Genomic DNA, 26796 nt, shown 5'->3' with positions numbered 1-26796 from the left:
CACTGAACTTCACGTCTATATAATGGTATTGTTATATTTATTAATAATTATTCTTTGAAATGTAATAAAAACATGTAAAAACTGTTTTATTGTCATGTTTATATAGAGTAAAAATAGGGCCAATTTAATATTATATATATATGTAAGTCCCTGCATCATGGCATATAATGGATCCTAAGGCTGAAAAGTGGCTCCAAATTTTTTAATTTGGCAAATTTCATGGTGCAAAGAAAAATATTTCCAAGGGAAGCCCTGATTTTGTCTTTCCTGCTTTGCTGCCATGTCTTTCTATTCTGCTTTCACTTCTTCCTATTGTGTCCAAAAAGTCACTGGTTTTTCCAAACAATTTTCAATGGTTTAAGTCTAGTTCAACCCCTGTTAGCCACTGGTTTTTCCCCACAGCTATGTATATTTATATTTTTGGTAACTCTTGGAACATGATTTGATCTAATTTCATTATTTTTATTCATGGCTGTAAATAGTACAGAATATCTTTGGTTAAGTTTTTGCTTACATGGCCTGAGTATCTTAACCCTTTACCTCATAGAGTGTATGGCTTTTTAGCCTCTCGATACACACATAGCAAGGTTACCCAGTGCAGTGTGTTATAAACAGAACATCTGTTACATATTCGACTCCATACACATAGACCTGCCTGTTAACTGTTAAGCAGTGTAGTGTATCTTACGTCTAACAGCAATCTTAACCATTTTACATTTTTGGTACACATCTATTATGTATGGAAAAATTTAAGAGTGAAGTCTGATTGTTATAGCTGTGTAATTATTTTTCACAGAAGAATTTTTATGTGCTTTAAAATCTTGAGAGAACTCGTTCACCATCAAGTCAGTGAAGCCGCATGACGAAGTGTAACTGCCATTTCTCATACTCAAAATTTACAAGTTCTTTGTCTGCGTCTACATCACTAAATTGTCTGAATTTGATAATTTAAAAAAAAAAATTTGCTGCCTACATCAATATCAGAGCCTTTACCTAAGTTATTAAAGCTTTTATAAGTACTGAACAAAATCTGTGACCTCCATTTTGGAGAGTGGAGAATATGACCCAGTTACTTAAAATAGCAGATTTTGACCAGAGCATAAACAGTGACCATGTGATCTGACATAATGGTCATTCACAGAAATGAATGTAGTAGCTATTAGGGGGTTTCTCTGAAGGTGGCGCTACGAAAACCTGCTAAAAATGGCTGATGTTTAAAGCAGGCATCAAAAGGCGCTTCCATGAGAATGGTGTAGAGGCATCAAAAGGCGGTAGTATGTGAATCGAGCAGAGGCGTTCAAAGGGGTGCTTCCATGCGAATGGAATAGAGGCATCCAAAGGCGCATGCATGAGGTAAAGGGTTAAGAGTTTAACATTGCATAGTATCTATAAATAGATGCTGACGTAAGTGTTGACAATTATTAATAATGATCTTAATAATATGGCTTAATTTCCCAGTGGCTGATAGGGTTTTGATGTTTCTAGAATCATTCTGTAACTTCCCATTGGTTGAGCTAGGTCACATGAATAGTCCTAACAGCATGCAAAGACCCAAATCTGCCAGTAAATTATGCAACATAATATTTAAGTCAATGCTGTTTGCAGTTAGACCCGATTTATAAATGAGTCTGTATGGTACTCATTTTGGTTGAAATCTACGAATTCTTGGTAACGATATACCAAAGAAACAAAAAATGTATAAAGGGTTGGCAATCAAAGACCACAAGTATTCCAAATGATAATGCAAAAAGCTTATAATCAAACTTATCTGATAGTTCATTATTATTTTAAAACCTGCATATTCAATTTAAATTCAAAGATCCTGGCAAAGTTATCTACAGACAAGTGTTTAGAAGGATGGACAATTAGGGTCTTATCTGTACTAAATAATAACACAGAACCCTAACAATCAAAGGACGGACAATGAGGGTCTTATCTGTACTAAATAATAACACAGCACCCTAACAATCAAAGGACGGACAATGAGGGTCTTATATGTACTAAATAATAACACAGAACCCTAACAATCAAAGGACGGACAATTAGGGTCTTATCTGTACTAAATAATAATCAAACAATCAAAGGCATTTTAGGTTTAACAGCTGAATCCATTAATCTCTGGTTAAATTAAACTGCAATAATCAAAATTTAGAAATGATGCAACAAACCTCTAAAAATGGCACTGAACGTTATAAGAGTCTGAAATATCTTCAAATTAAAGTTGCATACCCAATTTGGCTGAAAACCACATATTCTTGATATATATGTAGTTGTTCCACAAGAACCAAAATCTAGGAGTACAGTCAATCACAAGTCAGAAATAATAATAATAATAATAATAATAATAATAATAATAATAAAAATAATAATAACAATAATAATAAAAAATGTTTAGTAGTATTAATGGTAACTGAAGTATCACTATTGATCTTGAACAAAATATTTCAACAAAACACCCTAACAAATTATTTTACAGTACCTTACAGTTACACATATCAAATTTGTGATTTGAAACATGGAGGTTTACACAGCTACATGACCAAAATCACACAGTTCCAATATTCCTCCACAAAAATGTTTATAATTATGGAAAATTGGAAAAATTATGATTACTATTATTACCCCAATATGAAAATATATTACAGATGCAAACAAACAACATCAATTACATATAAATTCATTTGCACATGTACCTGTAAAGTTACTACATTCTGAATTACTCCTATTTGTACATGGAGTTATGTCAATCAGTCCTTGCTTCTCACAGCTGGTACAGGGCATACAAACTTCTGTGGCAGAGTCATTACCAGAAAATGTCTTGCCTGCTATACAGTTTTCACAGATTGTGTCCTTGTCCTTGTTACCTGGAAATGACAAAGTCAGGATTAGTTACAGCAATGTGGATTACATCATACATCTAATCTGAACAAATACATGCCAGCTGCAGGTGGATGAATTAGGTTTTTAGATAAACATATCTTGGCAATTACTTGCATGTATGTTACATGTAAATTCTTCCACTTACCATCTGAACTTGCTTATAGGTCAAGTCCAAACAACATGTACCCTACCTTAATCTGTCACTGCACAATGCACTGGCAGATCAGGTTCTACGTTGTTTGTTCTACCAATTACTTGTAATAAAACTGCATAGATCCAGTTCTGTTGGTGCATCATGCAACTGCAGATATGGGTCTTCAGCGTTTGCAGTTGGGCTTAACTTTTAAGCAAGTATATATGGTATACATGCAGACTTTTCTACACCATTTAACTAATTCTAAATGTAAGTGGCAAGCTTAATCTGGAAATATTGCAACTATGTTTATGCATATTAAGTAGTTAAATCTTGGCATCCATCTGTCTACGGGAAACGATGGTGGAGTTAAATAATTTAATAAAAACAACGTATGCACATGACTAATGTAGAAAGACCTGCTCAAGGACCCCTAATCTCAATATCAAACTGTATGCATAATATAGTTTCGACCTTGATAAAGGGTGCTGAATAAGTATGGGGCATTTTGATTTCAGATACATGCATATTTAAATGAAATTAATCATAGATGTATCAAAAATAAGATTATAAATAACTTACTAAATGACCAGACATTCAAAATATTTTATTTACCACACCCCCAATCCATATTAAACTCCAAACGAACTAAATCTATTTTGAAAACTAATCCCAAAATACATGTATCATACTCTAAAAATGCATTCACAAAGTAAATCTACTTCAATAGTTTGCCAGAGCATGCATTTTATTATAGATTAACCAGTACTTTTTGTTACACATGACCTACCCCTCCTTAAACCATGGCAGTGCTAAAAAAAGTGTTTGTACTCAATGCCATTCAGATTGGGGTGTTTGTACTAAATGTCATTTGGAATGGGGTGTTTGTACTCAATGCCATTTGGATTGGGGTGTTTGTACTCAATGCTGTTTTGATTGGTGTGTTTGTACTCAATGCCATTTGTACTCAATGCCATTTAGATTTTGATGTTTGTACTCGATGCCATATGGATTTGGATATTTGTACTCAATGCCATTTGGATTGGGGTGTTTGTACTCAAATGCTATTTGGAATGGGGTGCTTTCGTGAATGTTAGATTATACTTATTTTATCCAATCTGGTGTCTGCTGCACATCTGGCATCATACAATCATACTTTGTGGGAAAAGAAATGTGAAGGAAATTTGATGGAAAGAGCATAAAAAACACCATGCAGGGCTCAAAATTAGAGGCAGATCGATCACTAACCCAAGTCAAAAATGTCCTTTCAGACTAATAGTTTTCAACAGTCTGATGGCTAGTCAAGTTTCAGTTGTCACCAGTCAGCCACATGCAGCAAACAATTAGTGAAGATTTTGCAGGACAAGTAAATTTCTAGTAAAGTGATTCTTCAAGAATACTTACCCAATCATAATACCTTCAGGGAACTACTACTTCACAAATCCTTCCATACAAAAAACTTTTAGCACTAAATCTTAAAGATATCTGCCCACCTTTGGTGGTGGTCAGGCATAGTGATTGGTGCCAAATCTTAGAGTTATCTGCCCACCTAGGTGGTGGTCAGGCATAGTGATTGGTGCCAAATCTTAGAGTTATCTGCCCACCTAGGTGGTGGTCAGGCATAGTGATTGGTGCCAAATCTTAGAGTTATCTGCCCACCTAGGTGGTGGTCAGGCATAGTGATTGGTGCCAAATCCCATCAATATCTTAGTTACTACTTGAGCAGAAGGCATGCTCTCTACATGGATGTAAATGCAAGATGGTTGGGAGGGTGTATGTGTATTATGACTGGGTACATATTTGCAACAAAACATACTTTACTAGAAAAAAATTATTTTCTTCTTTGAATATGTTACCCAATCATGAACCTTTGAAGAATAGGTAAGAGATGGACAGAGATACATCCCTTTACCTTAGATATGCCATCTCAAGTCCCCTAAGGTACGTGAGACAGCTTCTAGATAGCCCAACTGGAGAATATTACATCTGTTGAGGAGCAACTTCAAAATGAGAAAGTTTCCCCCCTCCTGTATTTCCAGTTGATGTTCTGAAGATGCAACCTAAGAAGCTTTCAAATGACATGGGAGGGTGAACAAATTTGGGATGAAAGACCTCTTTGATAGAGAATGTCAACTCCAATCTCAATCCCACAGACTGGATAATGTCAGTTAGAGAAAGTTCCAGTCAAATGCTATGCTTGTGGTAACAGTTCTAATCCACTTAATCCAAGATGACATATCTTCCTGTTCTATTTGAGAGGTAGAAATAAGCATGATCTCCCTCAATGGTCCTGTCATTTTAAGGTACCACTTCAAAGATGGTACTGGATCTTGTAGGTGATCTTGAGCTTAAGTGTCCAGAGTAGGCAGAGATTTCATTACAAAAATCTCGTTACTCATGGATGAGAGCCTGTTCTTGGCAATGAAAAAGTCATGAGTGAAAATGACACATCATATTGAAATTGCATGTAATTTGGATCCACTGATAAGGCATATATTTGCTGATTCTGTCTGTTGGTACTATTGCAAATGAGGAAGCAGGTCTGGTATGAAGCGTGAGTCAATGATGCCCTTGCAAGGTGTCATGTTTACCCTGACCCAGAGTAGCCCAGTTTGAAACATGTATAATCAAGATAATTCTGACGGGTCATTGTTTGATGTCGAACACTGCCGAAGGCTAGCACTAATCCGTTATGTAAGACTGTTGTGGCTAGAATCGAAAAACCGGACATCGGAGTTGCGAGGCGCCCGATAGCCAGTTATCACATAGGTGTCGAAATGTTTCCAAGATCAAAAGAAATTGCATGAAGAAGTGGGAGTGTCCTAACTTCTTTCCCCTGCAAACAGACAGACAGGTTGAACTGGCCGCTAAGACGATTGGACAGGGGCACAGCGCCACCCAATCAGAATCGAGATGGGGGGAGACCTTAATTTGGGTAGAATGATATCCCTGAGTTTTCCGGCAAAAGTTAGTTCGCTGGGAGAAATTACCCAGAGAAGAGGTTAGCGTAACTCCGAATAGCCATTCGTTATTGGCGGGAAAATCTTAGAGCGGGAAGGTCTAAGTACAGAAAGCTTCAAACGGTCAGTAGATATTTGTTCGGTCTTTGTGGAATGCGACTGCATTTTAATTGTAGGTTGTATGTATACTTTATTAGTACCAGAATCGTAGTACGAAGAATTACTTTGTTTTGATAATATGTTTGTATATTTTGAAGAAATGAGTTGATATTTGTAAAGAATTATATAGCTTGCCAGCCGTCGTAAGAGTTAATATTGTAATTTACTATGTGGGTATTTTACAGTAGACTAACACATATGTTCATATGATTATAGATTTTGCCATTGTTGAATATTTGTAATGTACAGACATGCATCTGATTTTGTCAGATTGTAGTACGATGAGATTAAATATATATGTGTATATACTGACGTGACGCAATGTATTGATGTCTGTATAACAATTCGCTGATACTGTGTTATTACGCCATTGTTTACCCTGCAAGAAGTGTGTGGGAATTTCGATGTGTATGCATGCCTGGCCGAAAAAGTGACAGCTATCTGATGGTTAATTGTCATTATAGTGTGAGGTGAGGTTCGATAAAACATTTGTTAACGCCTTGTGGTTTTTCACAGGAAGCTTTGAGGGACAGACCAGTTAAAGTTTGGTCCCGTAGTCTCGAATAGAGAGACAGAGGAAAGGAGAAGAAAGGAGAGAAGAAAGGTGAAGTGAAGTCTGGAGCGAAGTTGGAGGAGGAGATAGTAGAGAGGGAAACAGACAAAGGAGGAGTTAGAGGAACGGAAAGAAGGAAGGAATCAGCGGGAAGAAATAGATGAGTAGATGTAAGGACAGGGGGAAAATCGAACTCACACTGTAAATCACGGGATGAATTAGGCTGTCACTTGGTCGAGGGAAAGGCGAGTGATTGGAAGTTATCGTTTTTAAATTATCACATTTATTAAATTGTTATTGATTGAATTTCATCTTCGTGTTCTCTATAATTTAACCGTCGGCATTGCTGACTGGGGGCTCAGAGCTGTAAACCTACATCATCACTAATTTAACTTTCTAACCTAACGAGCCAGGGTGGAACTTTCATCATAATTTAATTAAATTATATTGGAAGTACCCCACCCCAATACGACAAAACGCCACACAAGGCGGCGGGGGGGGGGGACTTCATGAGCAATATTGATCCATCATGTTAGAACTGTAAGTAGATGGGTCAACCAAGAAATGCATTGCTGATTTGCCTGCTGATTGCCAAAGTAGTGATAGTCGTGACTTGTATGATAGGTGAACTAATTATGTTCTTGAGAGCAGTTCAGTTAGTGTCTTGGTCAGCCAGGTTAATACCCATGAAAAGTCCATTTGGACAAGGGTCTAGTACAACTGGCAACAGTGAAATCCAAACAAATAGAAGTTGAAACTGGTTCTTGATTCGTGCAATATCCTCTCTTCTACAATAACAGTGTGCTAAAGACTGTGGAACAGTAAGTTTAACTGCAGTGGGTGCTAACTCTTTCTCAATGAAGAGCCAAGAAAGTTAGCTATTGTGGTACAGATGTTTCCATTGGAATAAAGAACTCTGGTGCAAACCAATAAGATTATATTTCGAGTAAATTGCTGTAACAGTCTAGGATCAGTCACAACAGTGAAGTTATTGGGCAGAATGGGAATTCTATTCTATTCCCCTGCAGATTTGCCAGCCACCAATAACAGGGTTTCAAAAACGGCATCTATTTTGATGATGTGGACATATAAATAAAAATCTTGAGAGGGCTGCACTCCTATGTCAGTCCAAAAAGGAAGAAGACTTGCTCCCTCCAGCCCTCCGTGTTCGCATCTGTAGCGATCATGATTGCTGGAGGATTATTTACAAAGGGACTGCCAATGCAAGTCTAAAGTGCCTTTGTCATGCAACCTTGAATGGTTGCTGATTGAGAGAGTTGGTCTAATTATCAAGGTTTGGTCTCTTCTTGCACCACGCAATCATTGTTAAGAAAGCCCAATAAAGCAACCAAGGACTAAGACATCAGCTGCTATAATGGGCAAAACTCTGCCAGAAAATGAATAATCTAGCAGATGGATTGCTATATAGAGACACAGAACTTACCATTACAGGAATTCAAATCTCTTTTCCTGGGAAACATTCTTACTTGAATATAAAGTCCAGACCTAGTCAACCGAAAATTCAATGGGTACGATGTTCTCATTGATAAGAAATTGAGAATGAAAGGAGAGTAACATGTAAAATCACGTCCTGCTCCAAACTATAACTAGTCTGGTGTTTATAGCCTGTTGTAGGCAAATCACAGAACTTCTGAAAAGCTGTATGAGTGTGGGTGTGAAATCATGTCTCTTCCAAGTTAATGCCTATTATGCAGTATTCACAATTGACAGTGTTAGGACCCATTGTTGTATTCCATTGCAAACCCAAGGGCATAACAGAGCTGACTGAATGTACTTAGGCTGAGGACCAACTGATAACAGCTGCATTGCAGATGAAAGAGCTGTGGCCAAAGGCTTAGTATGTGTGCTGTCCCTCTCATTCTTCCACTTAGTTCAGGAGTTATAGGACCATTTCCCAGTGGCATGCTCTCAAGGGATATCCATGTGACCTTGCTGGTTGCCTTGTAAATCCCTCCACTACCGCCGAGATTGAAAAGGATGTGGTTTGTAGCATATTCTGTCAAAATGATGGGGGTTCAGAGCACTGAACAGAGCTCTTGTTATCAATTCATAGTTGCTATTATGGCTATGTTATGTTGTACCTCTATGCTATAAAGTGGACACTCCTATGACTATGCACATGCTTATTCCATTCAGATGGAGAAAGGACATAAGGATACAAGCTGTGGTCTGCATATTGAGGATCATCAAAATATTGGATATAAGGTTGATTACATGACACTGCGAATCAACTCAAGAGTATTCAATTTAAAAATAAGAGGCATTTGAGATATAATACACCCATAGATGACTGGAACTCACAATTGACAGCATACTCAGTCCCACAATGTCAATAACTGTTTAGATTGTAGAAACAACTGCAAGCAGAATCTTCTGTAGATAATTCTCACTTGATTTCAGATCTGTTGACTTGGCAGGTGATGTAATAAAATAAGGACAGAACTCATCCAAGTAAAATCTAATAAAAATATGGGAACTTGAATGCCTGTTTTGTCGTCTATGAAGCTGATATCTCCTGCACTACCTGTGAAGTAGTTGGAGAAGAATGTCGATAATGGTGGCCCACAAAACTTGTATCACTTGTGAGCAAGATCCCATTACTTCTAATGTGTCACAAAGTAAAGTGTCTCTTGGGTGGCAGAGGCTTGAAGGTAAATGAAGAGACATCCCTTGAAAATGGAGGCCCAAGAATGGAAACTGTATGTTAGAAGTGTTCTGAGGTAAGTGTTTCTGCAGGTAAGACTGATTGATAAGGGTGTCTATATAAACTGTATGTCTTCCACAGGAAGTCCCTAGCAGCACTATGTGGTTAGACTAATCCAAGAGAGTGCCTATACATACTGGGCATCATCTGCACGAAGTGCCTAGCAGCACTAGTGAATAAGACTAATCTAGGTATAACTGATTTCATGAAGTGGGTTCATTAGTGTAATGGTACTAAACTGGGCATCATACTCGAGAACAGCTTGGCAGCACTAAGTAAGTAATGGAACTGGACAAGTTTGTTTTTTGGTGGCTGATATTGTAGATTGATTGTGGTAATGGTCCACTGTGATCTGTTATATGGCCAAGTCCAGTCGTGAAGGACATGGCCATCATGACATAGTCCAGTTCTTGAGGCTGGGATGAGGTACAAGATATTGAACCATGCATCCAGTCCATAATTCTGATATACCAGACTGTAAGTGATGCCTAATGCTACTCTTCATTTCACAGCCCAGAAATGATATGGTGTGAACTCTTGGGTACAAGCGATGTTTTCATCCCAAAAGCTATGAATGACATCTGTCCATAATAGGCAAGTCCGACATGCATCGCAGAAATGACAACCAGAGAAAATTACATATGTTGAGTGGTTGTAAGACTGGTCTCGGCTATGGTCTAAATCTGCAAGACAAAATAGAGCTGACCCTATATACAGTTAGACTGCAGTCAGTGTCTTGGTTTTTGAACTAGTAAGAAACCGTGCAGGGGTACCCACTATGACAAATACCGGTAGAGGGGTACACATGACCTGAACAAGTACCAAATTATCCTTAGTATTAATAACTAGTAGTGGACACTAAATAAACATTTCAAGTCACAAATATGAATCTGAGTGCTTCTAGTAGCACTACATGAGTTAGACACCAATGAGCAAACCACGTATAGAAAACTGACCTGTACTTATCCAATCAGAGGAACCTATACAGTAATATAAACAAGTTTCCTATATTACATGTAAAAGCCTGCAAATCAAGAAGCACCATATAACTTAGGTGCTACAATATCTGTTATGAGACAATTTACCTGTAGGCAATGTTCCCTCTAAGCGAATGGTAGATGTGTGCTATGCACGCTGCATTGTGCAAGCATTATGGTGACTTGAACAAAATTTATAGATCTTGGTTGATTGCAATGCATGGGATGTATGAGCAGCTGTGCAGCCACACGCATGAAGCTTAGAGGTTATATGACTTTGAAGTGCTGTTTAGAAGACAGATAGACCAATATTCCTGATGGAGTTAATTACAACAGTGTTTAAAAACATACTTAATGCCTTCAATATGAGTGTATTCTGATTTGGTAGAATAATATTTACCTGGAGACTTAACACCCTGTCCTGGAGGACAGGTGCTATGCTGTTGACAGTGGCCTTCTTCATCAAATCTGAAATAACCACTTTTACACTGGCAAATGTTGTCTGTTGTGGCATTACACACTCCAATGAAATCCTGATAGTGCTGAATACAATATTTGGTACACGGTTCGCAACTCCAAGCAATATTTTCAACTGTTTGGAAATATCCATTTTCACAGGGTTTACATCTTGCCACCTCTCTTGGACTGATGCAATCCCCTACCCAAAACTGCCCCGGGGCACAGTAGTAACACATTTTGCCATCTGATGTATTGTAGAACCTTCGAGCTATCAGTGAAGAAAGGACTGTTCTGCAATCTACAATGAATATTTGAGACAACACTAAAAAGGTAGCAAAAGAAAGTACAGCCACTGCTTTATCTGCCATATCTTTCCTAACAGGATTTCTTCTATAACACAAATACATCAGTTCATGTGAAAACATCTAGTGAAGACCTGAAATGAGAGGAAAAAAGAACCAGCCAATTATATTTCCCAGTATAAGAAACAAAATTTTTTATTTTGTCAAATTTACCATAAGCGTGATAAGTTTATTTCTATCCTATTTCAGTTTAGCATTAGGTTGATCAGTTTATCTTGGCCCTGTCTAACATAAGCATGATCAGTTTATCTTGGCCCTGTCTAAGTCTACCATAAGCATGATAAGTTTATTTTGGCCCTGTCTAAGTCTACTATAAGCATGATCAGTTTATCCTGGCCCTGTCTAAGTCTACCATAAGCATGATCAGTTTATCTTGGCCCTGTCTAAGTCTAACATGAGCATGATCAGTTTATCTTGGCCCTGTCTAAGTCTACCATAAGCACAATAAGTTTATCTTGGCCCTGTCTAAGTCTACCATAATCATGATCAGTTTATCTTGGCCCTGTCTAAGTCTACCATAAGCATGATAAGTTTATTTTGGCCCTGTCTAAGTCTACCATAAGCATGATCAGTTTATCTTGGCCCTGTCTAAGTCTACCATAAGCATGATCAGTTTATCTTGGCCCTGTCTAAGTCTACTATAAGCATGATCAGTTTATCTTGGCCCTGTCTAAGTCTACTATAAGCATGATCAGTTTATCTTGGCCCTGTCTAAGTCTACCATAAGCATGATCAGTTTATCTTGGCCCTGTCTAAGTCTACTATAAGCATGATAAGTTTATCTTGGCCCTGTCTAAGTCTACCATAAGCATGATCAGTTTATCCTGGCCCTGTCTAAGTCTACTATAAGCATGATCAGTTTATCTTGGCCCTGTCTAAGTCTACCATAAGCATGATCAGTTTATCTTGGCCCTGTCTAAGTCTACTATAAGCATGATAAGTTTATTTTGGCCCTATCTAAGCATACCATAAGTGTGATAAGTAGATTTTCACAAAACTAAACCCATCTTCAACAAGTAATGGCTACTGCAAGTAACACCTGTAATAACACACTTTTTAACCCATTTCTAAACAATGCAACAGAACATTAAAATAAGTGATAAGGAATATGAAAGATTCAAATATCAGTTTAAATAGAAACTTTCATATTTGACCTTTACTCAACATTATTTATCTCTGAAAAACATGTTCGTTAACAAAGCCTTTGAGGAGTCACATTTTAAAGAAACACTGTTTCAAGCTTGTAAGCCATTGCATTTTCCTATTAACCCCTTTCACAGACAACATAACATGGTCACATGACTCATTATCCAAATCTGACCCTGAGTGACAGGATTACACAGAAACAATGTAGAAAAAGGAAATATTTCAGATACTCCACTGGACTGAATCAATTCTACAACAGTCTTATTGTACAAAAAAATAAAAGATATGTGAAAATTTGATCATTTTTTTCATTACTGAGCTTAATTCTGAGAGTAGCTGCATCCACCATAATAAGGCCATAACACCATCAAGGTCAATCATGAAAGCACTACTAGTCATTGCAAATTGTACAAAAATATTCTATGTGCATCTTCAGGCAGTATATCTATTGCATTATCAATTTTTTCATCATGTATATATAATAGTATGAAACAATGTCATGATACCCTAAAGGTTTGTTATATCTACCTGGTACATTTTCTGATAAATTCAACAAAGACATATCCTTAAAACAAATTGGGTGAGGGGGGCTGGGTTATCAGCACTTGAACACATTTGACTATTTCATGTCAAGGAAATGTGACCTAAGTGCCTTTATCCAAGGCCACACAGAGGCAGCCAACTTGGGCTTGCCTGGGTGGTTACCTAATCCACAAGACATGGCTTACAAGCCTAACAGTTTACCAACTGAGCTACTGAAGCTCCCTTTAAAAACTGAATCCTGTTTTAATACATGTACAGAAAATAAAACAATCACAATTTAAGCATGGTATAACATGCAAACTCACATGTGCATATAGAGGGAAAGGTTGAGTTTTAATTTGTTTCAATTAAACAGGCTAATGCATACCATATAAACACTGGTAAATGTTGTAGTGTTACTTAAAGGTTTATGGCAGATCCCCCTCTTACAAGACCCTACAAAACAGTGGTCAATCCTTAAAAAAGTCATCTTGCACTATGCTAGTGGTACACATTTCCCAGTTACCTTCATGCAATGCTTTACATGATAAACGGTATCTTCAGGCTGAATAAATATGAAATATATGACACAATGCTAGTTTATTTTCATTTGCTATTGAAATCAGCATTTTTAATTACTTCTGGTTTGTCTTCTCCTAGGGGCCCCATCTGTCAACAAATGACATCCTAATTAAGTGTCATTTACAGAAAATCAACTTTTCGTTAAACCATGCATATGTATTAAATATGCATGCTAACCTAATGCTGGTTCTGAATGACCCAATTTTATTGGCTGAAGTACAAATTCAGCACTAACTGGTTCTGCCACAAAGAGACACTACTTCCTATTTCAACACAATATATGGTACTGGTAACTTGAAAACTTAATTCAAAATTACCAACCAATGGACATGGAAAATCACATGCCTACTGAGGGAATTTCAAAGACAGCATCTGCTCTTCTGGCACTAATTACCACTAAAACCACGAAAGTCAATCAAATTTTCAGATGTCATTTTCCATAAAAACAAGAAATTTGCCAACTGAAAAATGGTTAAATTTCCAAGTGTCACAGAATAAGGCAAGAAATAACTTGGTTTCGGCTTAGAATGATTTGATCATTTTCATCGTACATTTCATACAACATTACCTACGGTGGATAATTGTGACTGAACTAGCATGTATCTCATTATTGATCACTTGCGACGAGAGACACTAAAAGCACTGTATGCACGGGTATTTTACCCTTACTAATACTCACTCTCTTGTAGATTTATGGCAAGTTACTTCTATTCTAACTGACACACTGGTCTTTTGGATCTTGTCAAGGAGTGAATGTTCTCCATTTTTGTTCTACAGCCATAGGGGTAAGTGTTACATCTGTATTTTATTTGATATGTGAAGCATATTTAGTTTTTAATGTCATCTCAAGAAATTATGCCTTTTTTACTACACAGATTTGAAATGTTGTGAACTTTTGAATTGTTACAAGTTCCTATTAGGGTTTAATTTAGTAGCATGTATCCTTAGATTTCAATTCCATAGCTGTTATTATTACCAGTCTGGTTTTACTGTAGCTGTCTGTATATATGTCTATATGTATGTCTGTGCACATGGTGGGTCCATGAAGAGTGGGTGTGGCCAATACAAGTGTGGATCAACCCAATTCAGGAAAACTGTTTTGTCTGTACATATGTGTGTGCAGGTATATCAGGCTGTCTGTCTGGTCGTCTGTGTGTCTATATGGACATGGAGGATGATGTAACCATGTAACCATTAAGGCCATACAAAGACAAAACCGCTAATTTGTAAACTTATGCACTTGGTGGATTCATGAAGGGCATGTGCAGCTGATACAAGTGTGAGGGACAACCCAAGAATTCGGGAGAAGTGTGTGATTTGTCAGTGGACACATTTGCAAGTTTTTACAAATATTTATGAATCATATGGCTGTACAAATGACCAAGTCATTTGCTTGTTTCAACTGACTGTTGTTTCAAATGAGTACAATTGAGTCATTTTGATTACATGAGATTATCTGAATCTTATTTTCATTCCATGAGATTATTTGAATCTTATTTTCATAACATGAGATTACTTTCATTACATGAGATTATATGAATGTTACCATCATACATCTGAATATATGAACCATTTCTTTTCTCTTTCGTATTTGTGAATGTTTGGATAATGTAACTGAATGAGACATATGTTTAGAGCACGAAAGAATCACTGTATTTGGTGAATATATATTTTTATTAATTCATTTTTATAAATTTCCATCTTTCATCACATTGTGTTGTAATGTCATTTGATCCAAGCATCCATTCAGGTCTATCCTGTTGCACCAAGCAGCAACCCCCGAGTTTTCAATGTATTTAAAAACTGAAGAGTCCTCTGACCTTTGACACCAAAATCTTAACGTCAATCAAAATGAAAATTTCAAGTCAAAACTGAAATCTCAGAGTTATTTGTTCTTGACATTCATCAACTCATAGCTTAAACTGTTCAGCAAATTGATGTTTAAGATTTCTTGTCTCATGTTTTATAAAGAGTAATAATTCCATATTATTTTACAATAAACATAAAATCAAACAATGAGACAGACATGGCCATTACTGATTTTTGTACAATTGTTTCTCTTTCTAAATATGTATGGCTGGCATGTCATTTCTGAGACTAAGACAGAAGAGAAAATATACTTGACCAAGCCACAGAAAAAATTATTCCATCTCATTCTTCAGTATTAAGTAATTCCAAAGCATGAAATAAATCACAGAGCACAATATTTAGTAAATATGTAATGATTAATACAATCATTAAAACACCCAAATTATTAACATTTCATTGACTGAAGCAAATTAATCACCAATGAAACACTTTCAAGGTCTGACTTTTGTCCACCTACCTCTGACAACTGGCATCCCAAGCCACCATATTTTCCAGTTTTGTCTAATTTATAATAATTTGATAGGCAATGAAGCAAACATTAATATCTGATCTGAAGTTCATCCATTCAAATCATAACCAATTCAATCTTTCTCTATCATAAACATCAAAGATAATTTCAAAACTAATTTATCCTTAAACCAATTATGCGTGCACAATAATTACATTAGCAACCTGTTAGCTCTGACCAGTTCATACTCACTTTATGTTGGTATGATAATATTGGCCTATAATGTGTAAACAGTAGTCTAGAAAATGTTGATCATTGTTAATAAATTTGTTACAGGCAGCGACCACTCAGTAGGAAATTAGGCCCAAATCAACATGCATCATAACAACACACAGACTGGAATTTCCATGTATCATAACAACACACAGGCTGGAATTTCCATGTATCATAACAACACACAGGCTGGAATTTCCATGCATCGTAACAACACACAGGCTGGAATTTCTACAAGAGCAGTTTGTGACAAGTACTTTAGCTTGGTTTATAATCAATAACAAATGACATCAAATCAGGGGTCTCAAACTCAAATCACCATGAAGGCCACATGAGGACTAGTAGTGGCATGAGAGAAACATTACTGAAACCCTTGCATTTGCATTATTTGTTATCTTACAAATTCTGGTGTCATTGTGGGTAGAAGGAAATAACTTCATGGGCCACATGCTGCATGTTTGAGACCACTGCACTAAATGCTTTACCTGACAAATTCACCCACCTGTAGCCAGTCTCCTTTTTCTTTTTTCCCTCTTTTTTTTGTTGTTGTTGATCAGAAAAGTCTACTTTTAAAGTGGCCAAGGTTACAAGATATGAAATAAAGGTCAATTGTGCTGAACACTCTGCATGTACTTTAGTATGGTTTACAATCTACAATACATGCATGAGCTTTAAAATTTCAGAAATCACAGCCAGCCTATTTTTTTGGGGGGTTATAATTTAAGCAGTCCGAGTTATAAAGAATAAACTAAATGTCAGTGGTGTTTATCTCTGCTTTTGCAATGCAGTCAGTCATAGCAGTGTCAAAATGCATACAAGTTTAATTTTGGAGAATTTGATTGCACATACCTTTAAAGGGTGTTTTCTTCACTTTATTTCGCACCCTGTCCATCAAAATTCCATTGAAGATTATTGTATAAACTCACATGACATGTGTGACTTTTACTATTGACAGTGCGTGTTCAAAATAATCTGGAAATCACATCAGCCATGATAATACAGTGTAGAAGTATACATTGCAGCTCATTTGTTATTCATCTATATGCAACAGAATGTTCTTATTCAGTACTTAGAATCAGATGCACAAACAATAACTCTTACACCACTGTAGATTTTTTTCCATTCAATTTCTGAGCATTTAGTACCAAATTAAAAGATTTTATGTTCAAATGATACAAAGGATTTCAACTGTAAAACATAATTGGAGGTGTCTTGGGGCATTTTAATGAGTCTTGGGATGACATGGCACTTGCATGGAAAAAATCAAAACGGTCTATGACTAAAATTCAAAAATAAGATTCTATCTAAGTTATAGCAAAAGTCACATCGGTCATGTAAGCACATTTTTACTGATATGAATTTGAAAACTAATTTTATTTGTTAAATTTAATCATAATATAGTTATAAAAATTTTTATTCAGTCTTGATTTTTGAGTGATCTGCACATTAACTGTCATTACAAAATTCCCAGACAAAAATTATCGATCACTGGTCTTTTACAATGGCAGTTCAGCATTACACTGGGTCAAGAAAGTTGATATTGGATTGAACTGTAACTGCTGGAGAGGGAATCAAGTATAATCACATGAACAAGAAATCATGCACATTTTCATTCATCTCAATTGTATGGATGTTCAACTATGAATGTAATAGATGAGTAACATACAATTAGGATTTTTCTTAACTATTTCATATGACATTTCTTCAAAATGATAATTCAGCATGATGTAAAATTTAACTAAAATTAATCTGAATTGACAGCCATATTTCTGATGTCTTTTGTGTGTGTGAAAGAACATACTTGTATGGGAAAAATTGGTATTATGTACAAACTGAAATAAAAGACATGACACAGAGATCTCGGAAACGCTTAATTATGCGTATTTGGACGCCAATTTTTGATCTGGGATGCAGAAAATAACTGGGGCGGGAGTTCTCCATATGCATGTAATAGGTATGCAGCAAAATTCAAAGACTTGCCAGTCCTGCTTCAGCCACCTGCTTAGTGGGAAAATGTGTTGATCAGTTAGCTGTGCTGATATTTACAATGACAGAATTCAGTGACTGAAAGACCCCTTGATACATACATGTTGCTATTTTATAAGAGTACATAAAAAAGAACATGATGCATTAGCTGGGCTGCAAGTTCAAAGGCTTTAACTGGTGGCCATGTGGGAAAATGTAGATATTTACAGTGATTGAATTCAGAGGCAGAAAGATCCAGAGATGTACATGTGGTCATTGTTAAAAGTACGTCAAATAAACAACTTTAGCTTTCGTTATTGTGTTCATTTCCAAATGTAGTCGAATAAGCAGTGCACGTGACCTCAGAATCAAGACATGCTGAGACTTAGACAAAATGCCATTTGTAACTGGGTGACAAGTCACCTAAAAATGTAAACCTCGCCTTCTTCTGTTAGGAAAGCGAAAACGACTTCGCCCTGTGATTATTTACGAGGTACATTGACTGACCATACCATATTTTTTTAAAATGCCCCTCACCTTAGCCCAGTTAGTTCTAGTGTTGTAGCAAAATATATTCACCAAGGCATCAGTAGCTAGGCCTAGTTTTTATATCAATTACGTTGACAAACAAACTCTTGCCCATTCACAAGCATTATGTTTTGATAACTGATTGACCATTAACCCTTTTCTCAGTAAGGTAGAAACTATCAATTTCCTGCATGCTATCCTTTGATGATAAAACATAAAAACTTGTGTTTAAAGATCAGAATCTGTGATCAGGATATATATTAACTGCCTCTTATACACTATTTCATCATAAAATTAGTTTGAAACTGTAAGTGAACCAGTATGCCTAACGGGAAATAATGGTGGACTTCACCAAGTCTGGGATGTACCAGTTTATTAGATTGTCTGTTTTCTTAAATCATCGGGCAAATATATTAAGAAAAAATATATAATCATTGAAACCAAAGCCTAGGTGTTATTTTATTAAAGATTTAACTTTAAAATGCAAATTATGTAGGTCAGAAATGTATGGGACAATGCTATGTTGTGGAATTTGCGAGATGCGCTTTAAGGTGTAAGCCGTTTTCTGACTTGAAACGTATTTGCGAAAATACGGTAAAAACAGCAAATCAAATACTATTTATTTGCCTAAAATCACTAGAAGTACGTACACAAATAAATAAACCATAAATTTGCGATCCTGTCAATGGACTGTTGTAATGAAGCTATATTATAGTGAGTGATTACATTACAAAAACCTCTCATCTAAAAATAGATGCACTCACGTCTGTGTTGATTCTACAGGAAAGAAGGGACAGCAACTTTTGACGGTGGGACTCTTATTTTTACCAAAATGGGAGTCCTGGACTCCTAGTTTTAAAATCCTAGCGAGACCTCTGATGACAAATCAATACAGAAGTTATATATGAAGTTACATAATTGCCTCTAACTTATTGGTCTTGTGTAACGTTTTTTTTTGTTCTTTCTCCTACCTGTGTTTTCCCAGGCTTTGTTTATAAATGACAACATTATCATGTCTCTGTTTTGTAGTACAACTTCTTCCCAACTGCAGGCGTGTTCCCTCTTACATAATAGCGCGCGACAAAAACCAGTTTAAATGCGATCACCCCGCTAGCAGGCGCGATTATGGCATGTCGAGCAGCAGCGTGGGAAAATGGTCTGGTATTCCTTAATGGTATGATAGTAAGCCAAACTGTGGATATGCTTACAAAGTCGAATGCCTGAGCTAAACATTGGTACCAAATTTATTATGCTACGTGAAATATAATGTTAAATATCAGCGTTGATTTTTAAATAGGTTGCGCGAGAAAGGAGATAAGTATCCTCACATGAACTATGTTATACTATATGTATGACTCATATTTAAGTTGTAAGCAACGATACGACATGCACTCACTCATTTTATCTAACACAATGGTCATATTCACAATTTAACTTGAAACTAACTTCTGATAAACAACTGTACAGTACTTACAACACATGTAACAAAAGCTTATGTTAAGAACTCATTACTTTGATATTAAAAAGTGTTTCCAATATCCATTATTGACATCTATTTTCAGCTTTGATCATCAACAAATAGTGACTCTTCAGCGGTGAGGATTAGTTTTGTTCATCATATGACACCGGTACTTGTTCAAATTTTCCTCCAAATATTTGGAGAACCGTGTTAATTGTAACCTTCCAAGTGTCGTGTACTCTCTCTCTCTCTTCTATATATATATATATATATATATATATATATATATATATATATATATATATATATATATAACAGGGTTCAGTGTGAAAACAAAACTTATAAAGCAGGTCATGTTAAACCACAGGAGTACGACATACCTTCATTCATAGGGGTGCATAGCAACACCGAAACGCCGGAACGCAATAAAAACCCGAAACTCACTTCAGTTATATCGTATACCATGGTGTATATCGGTTGTGTATCTATAATTCATATCTGTGACATTTAATATTAGTTATATAGTAAATTAGTATGTACTTTCTTTTCTGCAAGGGGTGCAACATCAGATTAAAAAGAAGCTGGAAACTGCGCATTTTCGCGACAGTTCGAAAAGTAACATATTTAATATTAACGGCGTGTATTACAATTTATTCACGAGTTTAATGCTTCAGCTATTAATAATGAACACATTAATATTGATTTATTAAGTTGATTATTATAGTGCGGTTATTAATAATTACATTTTTCTTATTATCTTACGTTCCGGGATGTGTGAGATTTGCACAAATCAGCAGGTGAAACAGCTGTATAGTTTAAGTGTAACTATCATGAATTATGTGCAATAATGGTATAAATGCAAAGAAACATTCATTAATGGCGTCTCCATTTCGGTCTTTCGTTGACCGTTTTTAAAACCTATTCTGCTATTGGCAGAAGAGCATGGAATACAACTACATACATACATACATACATACATACATAGATGTTGTTGTTATAGGGTTTAACGCCATCTTTCAGCACAAGATAGGCTATACATGGCAGTCAGTATAAATGCCGGAGGAAGAACACGGGAAAACCCCGGAAATAACATTAGACCCATAAGAAGCTACCTGCAAACTTTATCATGTATGTATGTATGTATGTTCTTCAGTTACATATAATTGCACATATACTCATATAGGTAGTGACAATGGTTTAAAATTACTCAGGTATATGTAGGTAATATAAGTTGAACACGGTTGTGATTGACAGAGTATTTATAATATTTTCTGTGTATTTGATTTTCATTAAATTCACGTACAAAGCCTGTACGCTTTTAAAAATTAACTAAAACACCCACCTTCAGATAATTTAGGTGGCTACACCACAGAGAAGTTCATCAAGTGTAGAGTCGCAGAATTACTTTTACTAATCGATGTCCTAAATACTGACATTAGAATTGCGCAGCTGACAACAAGGTGGTATAAAAATAATTAACAGTTCACAGTTCTAAGCAAGTGACCAAAAATAGACATTTTCCAACACACTGGAATAAAAAACAATTTACCATATTCCTCACTCTTTTTTTTATTTTATCTGCAGGCAGCACAGCATACTTCATTTACTTTTTTCTTAAACAAATTTTAATAAGTTTTGTCTACAGCAGGTTTATGACCAAACTTGTAAAGTTCAAGACCTCGTGTTCCTTGGTTTGCCATTGCATTTTCCTTCCACAGCTACGACACCCAGTGGATAAATCAAATAATGCTTCATTGTTTTGTCGTTTATTGGTAGATGGGAATAATCTTTTCCACGATTCATTCCACGACCCCCACGGTCTTTTAGGCATCATGTATTCTTTTTAAAACAATAGATGCATCGACTGATTTCTATCGGGCCGTTTCATGGATTCATACTCACTGCAACCCTTGCGCTTCACATCAGATACATTATGGAATGTTTTTTTTTTTATGTTATGAAAATATTTTGATCATAACCTTCTTCTCATTTCTTGCTATGAGAAGGAAATACTCATAACCTAAGAAACTTCTTTCTTTTTTTTCCATGGTCAGAGAGAGAGAGAGAGAGAGGGAGAGAGAGTGTGTGTTCAAGTTCTCTTAACAAAAGTGTGTCACTCCTGAAGGTGTAAATACGGCTACATCTTGAGGAATATGGCAAACTGAGGTACGGAAAATCGCTGTAAGTAAAGATAAAGCCCTCTGATTCTCGATAACGAATTTTATTTAAATAATTGATATATCTAGAGATACATATATCAAACTTTATATTTTAAAATACATGAAATACATTAAAAAAATACACTTTTCCTTGGCGCTTACCAACTTCATACAATTGTATAATTTCTGCCTTTTAGAATATAATACAGATAATTCAATCTCGACTAAATTCATGACAGCCAAAAAGTACAAAATTCAATATTTGCGATATAATGTAACAATCATTTTGAAGAAATTTTTACAAAATTTAAAATAGAATACTAATTTGGAATAGGCTACTGAAACATTATTCTTTATTACTTAAAAAATATTTTATTTCCAAATTAAATCTAATCATGAAGCTGGTAGCGAATTCGTCTTTTCCAATAATAGATACCATAAATACAAATGAATATAAATTCTTTGAAGCAATTAAAGATTCCATTACATTATAACATAAAATAGAGAGAACTCACAAAAATGTTGCAAACATATCAAGTCTATATTCAATTTTACCGTGAAAATCTCAACATTAAAAAGTCCTTATGCTTTAAAGAAGTTTACGAACATAGACGATTCTTACCTGTAAGGAAAGACAGATCTGTTCTGACTCGATGAAGGAACTGTTTTTGCGCAAGCTTGTTCTCAATTTATATGCAGTACTTGTGGTCGGTCATTTCGAATCAGAACAAGGCTCTCGTCCTTTCCAACGGAAAATGTGTGAATCATCTAGCTTACTTATCCATTTGGGATTTAGGAATTTGCCTGTTCAGCAGCTTCCCACCAAGTCTAAATTGCCTACCTTTAGATACAAGTGAAATGTATTTTATGGGTTTTTGCACTTGCTCGTAAAGCGCGATCTTTATTAAAACAGTATACAGCTGTAGTACAGAAATAGATAAAAGTAATCTCAATATATTTTAGTGGAAAACTACTTTTAATATAACTTAATCAAAAATTACTTTTAATACAATTTTGAGATTTCAATCTTAGTACTTTTACTAAAAAATTCTGTCCTAATACTTACACCGAATAAACACCAAAATTATAAGCATTAAAATACACGTCTAAATTATTGCCACTAATAAAAAAGGTTTACTTATACGGACTGAACCTCATTACAATAAGCACATTCCTGCATAAGCATGCGTGTTTACTGCGCACGGGAAATGTGTGCTCTACTACGTTACAAATAATTATTGCGTGCAAAGCCTATTGCATGATCCTGCATAGTATATATATATATATATATATATATATATATATATATATATATATATATATATATATATATATATAGTATGGACTGATATTCAAGGCGATTTAGGTAGGGTTTCCTTGTGCCAGGTTTATAAAAAAAAGTTTATTTTGGACTCACCGTTCTAGCCATTTTCAACGAATTTTGGTTTGTACATTTGTTGACGTGAAAGAACTAAACTCCGAAGCGTTCTTGAGTAGGCCCATCTGCTGAATATTAGAGGTCACGCAGCCGTGTAGCGTCATTTTAAAGCTCTTTGCGAATTATTTCAACACATAAATTTTATAATGTTTGACTGAGGACGTTCCACTAGACGATACGAGTAATTGTACTGGAGAGTACGACTTCATAAGTGCAGAAATGAAAGAAATAAAGGCATCGTTTGTTCTATAATCATTATCTCAAATGTAGCTTAGAAATCCAATGATTTATCGTAGACTATTATTATAGGGATGATGTTCTCCCGGGATATAATTTGGTGATTACCTAATGTTACCTTTAGGGCTTAATCTAAGTAACAAGACAAGGTAAAACCCAACAAGTATTAAAGTTTCCAAAATATAATTTTTTCCTTAAAATATAAAATCAAACAAAGCGAAATACTTAAAAATGTGATGTGATGTGATATGGAGTTTAACGTAGCTTTAACAATTTTTCAGTCATATCGCTACGATGTCTGCACTGTGGCAGTTTATAGTGACGTATAGCACTGGGGCATCATGCCGCAGACATGTAGCATGATGACCCACCCAGTCACATTATTTTGACGCCAGGCCGACCAGTCCTAACACTAACCTCTTAATGCTGAGCGCCAAGCGAGGCAGCTGTTAGTACGGGGCCCCGAGTGGCCGAGTGGTCTAAAGCGCTCACCGTTACGGATCACTGCCATCTCACCTCTGTCTGCGTCGGTTCGAGTCTCGGATTCGGCTAATGTGGTTATGTGAGAAAGCTTGCCAGTAGCTTCTCGTGGGTCGGTGGTTCTTTCCGGGGGTTTTCCGGGTTCTTCCTCCACCATTAATACTGGCCGCCATGTATAGCCTATCTTGTGCTGAAAAATGGCGTTAAGCCCTACAACAACAACAACAACAAAGCTGTTAGTACCATTTTTATAAGTCTTTGGTATGACTCGGTCGGTGATCGAACCAACGAACAACCGCATCCGAGGCGGACGCTCTAACCACTAGGCCAGCGGAGCGGTGAAATACTTAAAAATAACTTACAGCGTATTAATTTCGATAATATTATTGTAAATTGTGCTATCACTTTCATGTCAACCCGGAATATATACAATGGTATTCCGAATGAAGAGTATAATGTGTTTATGTGTTAACGTGCTAGCACCACTGAAGAATCACAATTCTGAATCCAAAGGTTTTTGTTAAAAGCAAATTTCATGAAAGTAGAATATCACAAAATTTCTTTAATGTTGCATAATCAGACAGAATTATTTAAATGTTCACGTTTTTGAATAATTTCACATAATCCATAAAGTACTTTCTGTTTCAGAATAAATGTTTTTCAGTCTGTTTGTGCACAATCAGCATTATAAATATACCACTATATCCTCTCTCTCTTACTAAACTAGTATTTGAAAATAAGAATCCTAATGTGGTGATTTACTTCTTTTATATAGTCTCCATGTGCGCATCATGTCAACAAAACCTTAATCACTAAAAAGATTCTCGAACGTTTTAAATTATTAGATCGTGAAATAGCTTAACGGTCAGTTTCTGATCTTCTTACATTACTGAGTCACCAACTAAGGCGTGCATGATACCTCTACAGAACAAATGCACTCCAAGGATAGTGTAATGTTTTCGCGTTGTCCGTTAAAATTAAATTGACTTGACCTTTACAATAGATCTTGATTTATGAATGAAATTCTACAAATGTACATGTACTTTTACTATAATACAAGCTAGCTACTGAATATAAAGACTTAAAATATGAATGCCATAAACCCAAATGACTAAAATAAAACTATGTTATAAATTATAATATAATAAAGATAGCGCTAACACTATAAAGTCGCTAAATTTCACCCGCGTATTGATATAAAGATCTTACTTTGATAAAAGTCCAAATATGTTAGCCCCCCCCCTCCCAATTTTGTTTACCAAGACCCTTTTGATATACACCCCCACCAAGAAACTATTTCTAGAGAGAAACTCCTCTTTTAGTTGACAATCAGGTTTTTATATGGAGACAGAAGGTACTATATACGTATTTGCTAAATTTCACACGGGGGAAATGTAGCGATTACCTATATATAAATTTCTTTCCGAATATATTAAGTTTATAATTTACTTAAAGAGATATTTTAGGCTTGGTATTTTCGGGGATGAAGTTTACAAAAGCAGGAGTTTTGAATAATAAAGCCAATTTATTGAGCACAGTGTGGTAAATCTGGCGGCATTTTCCACACAAAGGGAAGTGTTTTCCGGGAAAAGAGTTTCTTGGGAAAGGGGAGCTCTCAATCCACATTAAAATGTGGTTTGGGTTTTGGGGGATTAGGGGTGGGGTGATGGTTATAAAAATACGAGTTTTGAGTAAAGTAATAAGTATATTGAAAGGTGAGTTCAGTTTGGCGACCAGACAGGCAGTCTGTGTTCTATGAAAACTTGGAATAGGTCTTGCGTTGAAATGCTCAGATGTTGGCGCTCTTTCTCGAGAAATTGCAAGACCATGCGAAGCGATATGAAATACCGGATCCCCTGAGTCAGAAAGCAAAGGATAATTTCTCTATATACATTTTGCAGTGACAAATACATTTACAATTAAATCACAACAAAAATTTTACTCGGAAATATTATGTGCATTGTGTATTTAATATACTTGATCGAAAACATAAAGAGGTTTTCATTTTATGTGCCAAATTGTGGCCGTAGCTGCAGAAATTAAAGTACATGGTAATATAATTTTTTTATCTTGTCATTAGTTTTACGTTAATTGAAAATTTTTTATAAGATGTAAATTTGATATGTTGGTACACGACACTTGTATGAAATTGATATAATTATTGCTAAAAGCATTAGCAAAATATATTAAATTAATAATTTAATGTAATGAAAAATAACACCAATAAACCTGTACGATGAATCATGAAGATAATTCTTCTAGTCCTATCCTATACGAATGCTGATATTTGCTTCTGAAAATGTTATATATATATATATATATATATATATATATATATATATATATATATATATTCGTTTGCACACTGTCTAGCAATGCGTTGGGTGTTACTTCGGGCACTTCTGAGAGCAGCAAGCGTCCGTTCTGGCAACAACTGTGTGAAGGGATCCAGCGAAGTACCGAGTCCGGACACATCCAAGGC

At 35.8% G+C, this 26796-nt stretch overlaps 1 protein-coding gene across 2 annotated transcripts in view; it reads right to left on the bottom strand.

Moving 5' to 3' along the window:
• LOC149781446 (uncharacterized) overlaps positions 1-20141 on the bottom strand; it is a 57491-nt gene extending 37350 nt beyond the window's left edge. Inside the window, exons 1-3 of one of the 2 annotated variants that reach the window (XM_089935529.1) lie at positions 20054-20141; positions 10788-11282; positions 2694-2864 (exon numbers count right to left, since the gene is read on the bottom strand). In XM_089935529.1, the coding sequence (XP_089791655.1) occupies positions 2694-2864; positions 10788-11271 (655 nt within the window). In that variant the 5' untranslated portion in view covers positions 11272-11282; positions 20054-20141. Of the gene's footprint in view, positions 1-2693; positions 2865-10787; positions 11283-20015 lie in introns of both variants that reach the window. The other variant, XM_089935530.1, reaches the window with a different exon arrangement.
• Between the last annotated feature and the right edge of the window lie 6655 nt (positions 20142-26796).

This window comes from Sinohyriopsis cumingii, chromosome 15 (genome assembly GCF_028554795.1).
Source record: "Sinohyriopsis cumingii isolate HCF-2022 chromosome 15, ASM2855479v2, whole genome shotgun sequence".
NCBI classification, from domain to species: Eukaryota; Metazoa; Mollusca; class Bivalvia; order Unionida; family Unionidae; genus Sinohyriopsis; species Sinohyriopsis cumingii.
The sequence above is the reverse complement of the archived record's forward strand: the minus strand, read 5'-3'. Positions and strand labels throughout refer to the sequence as shown.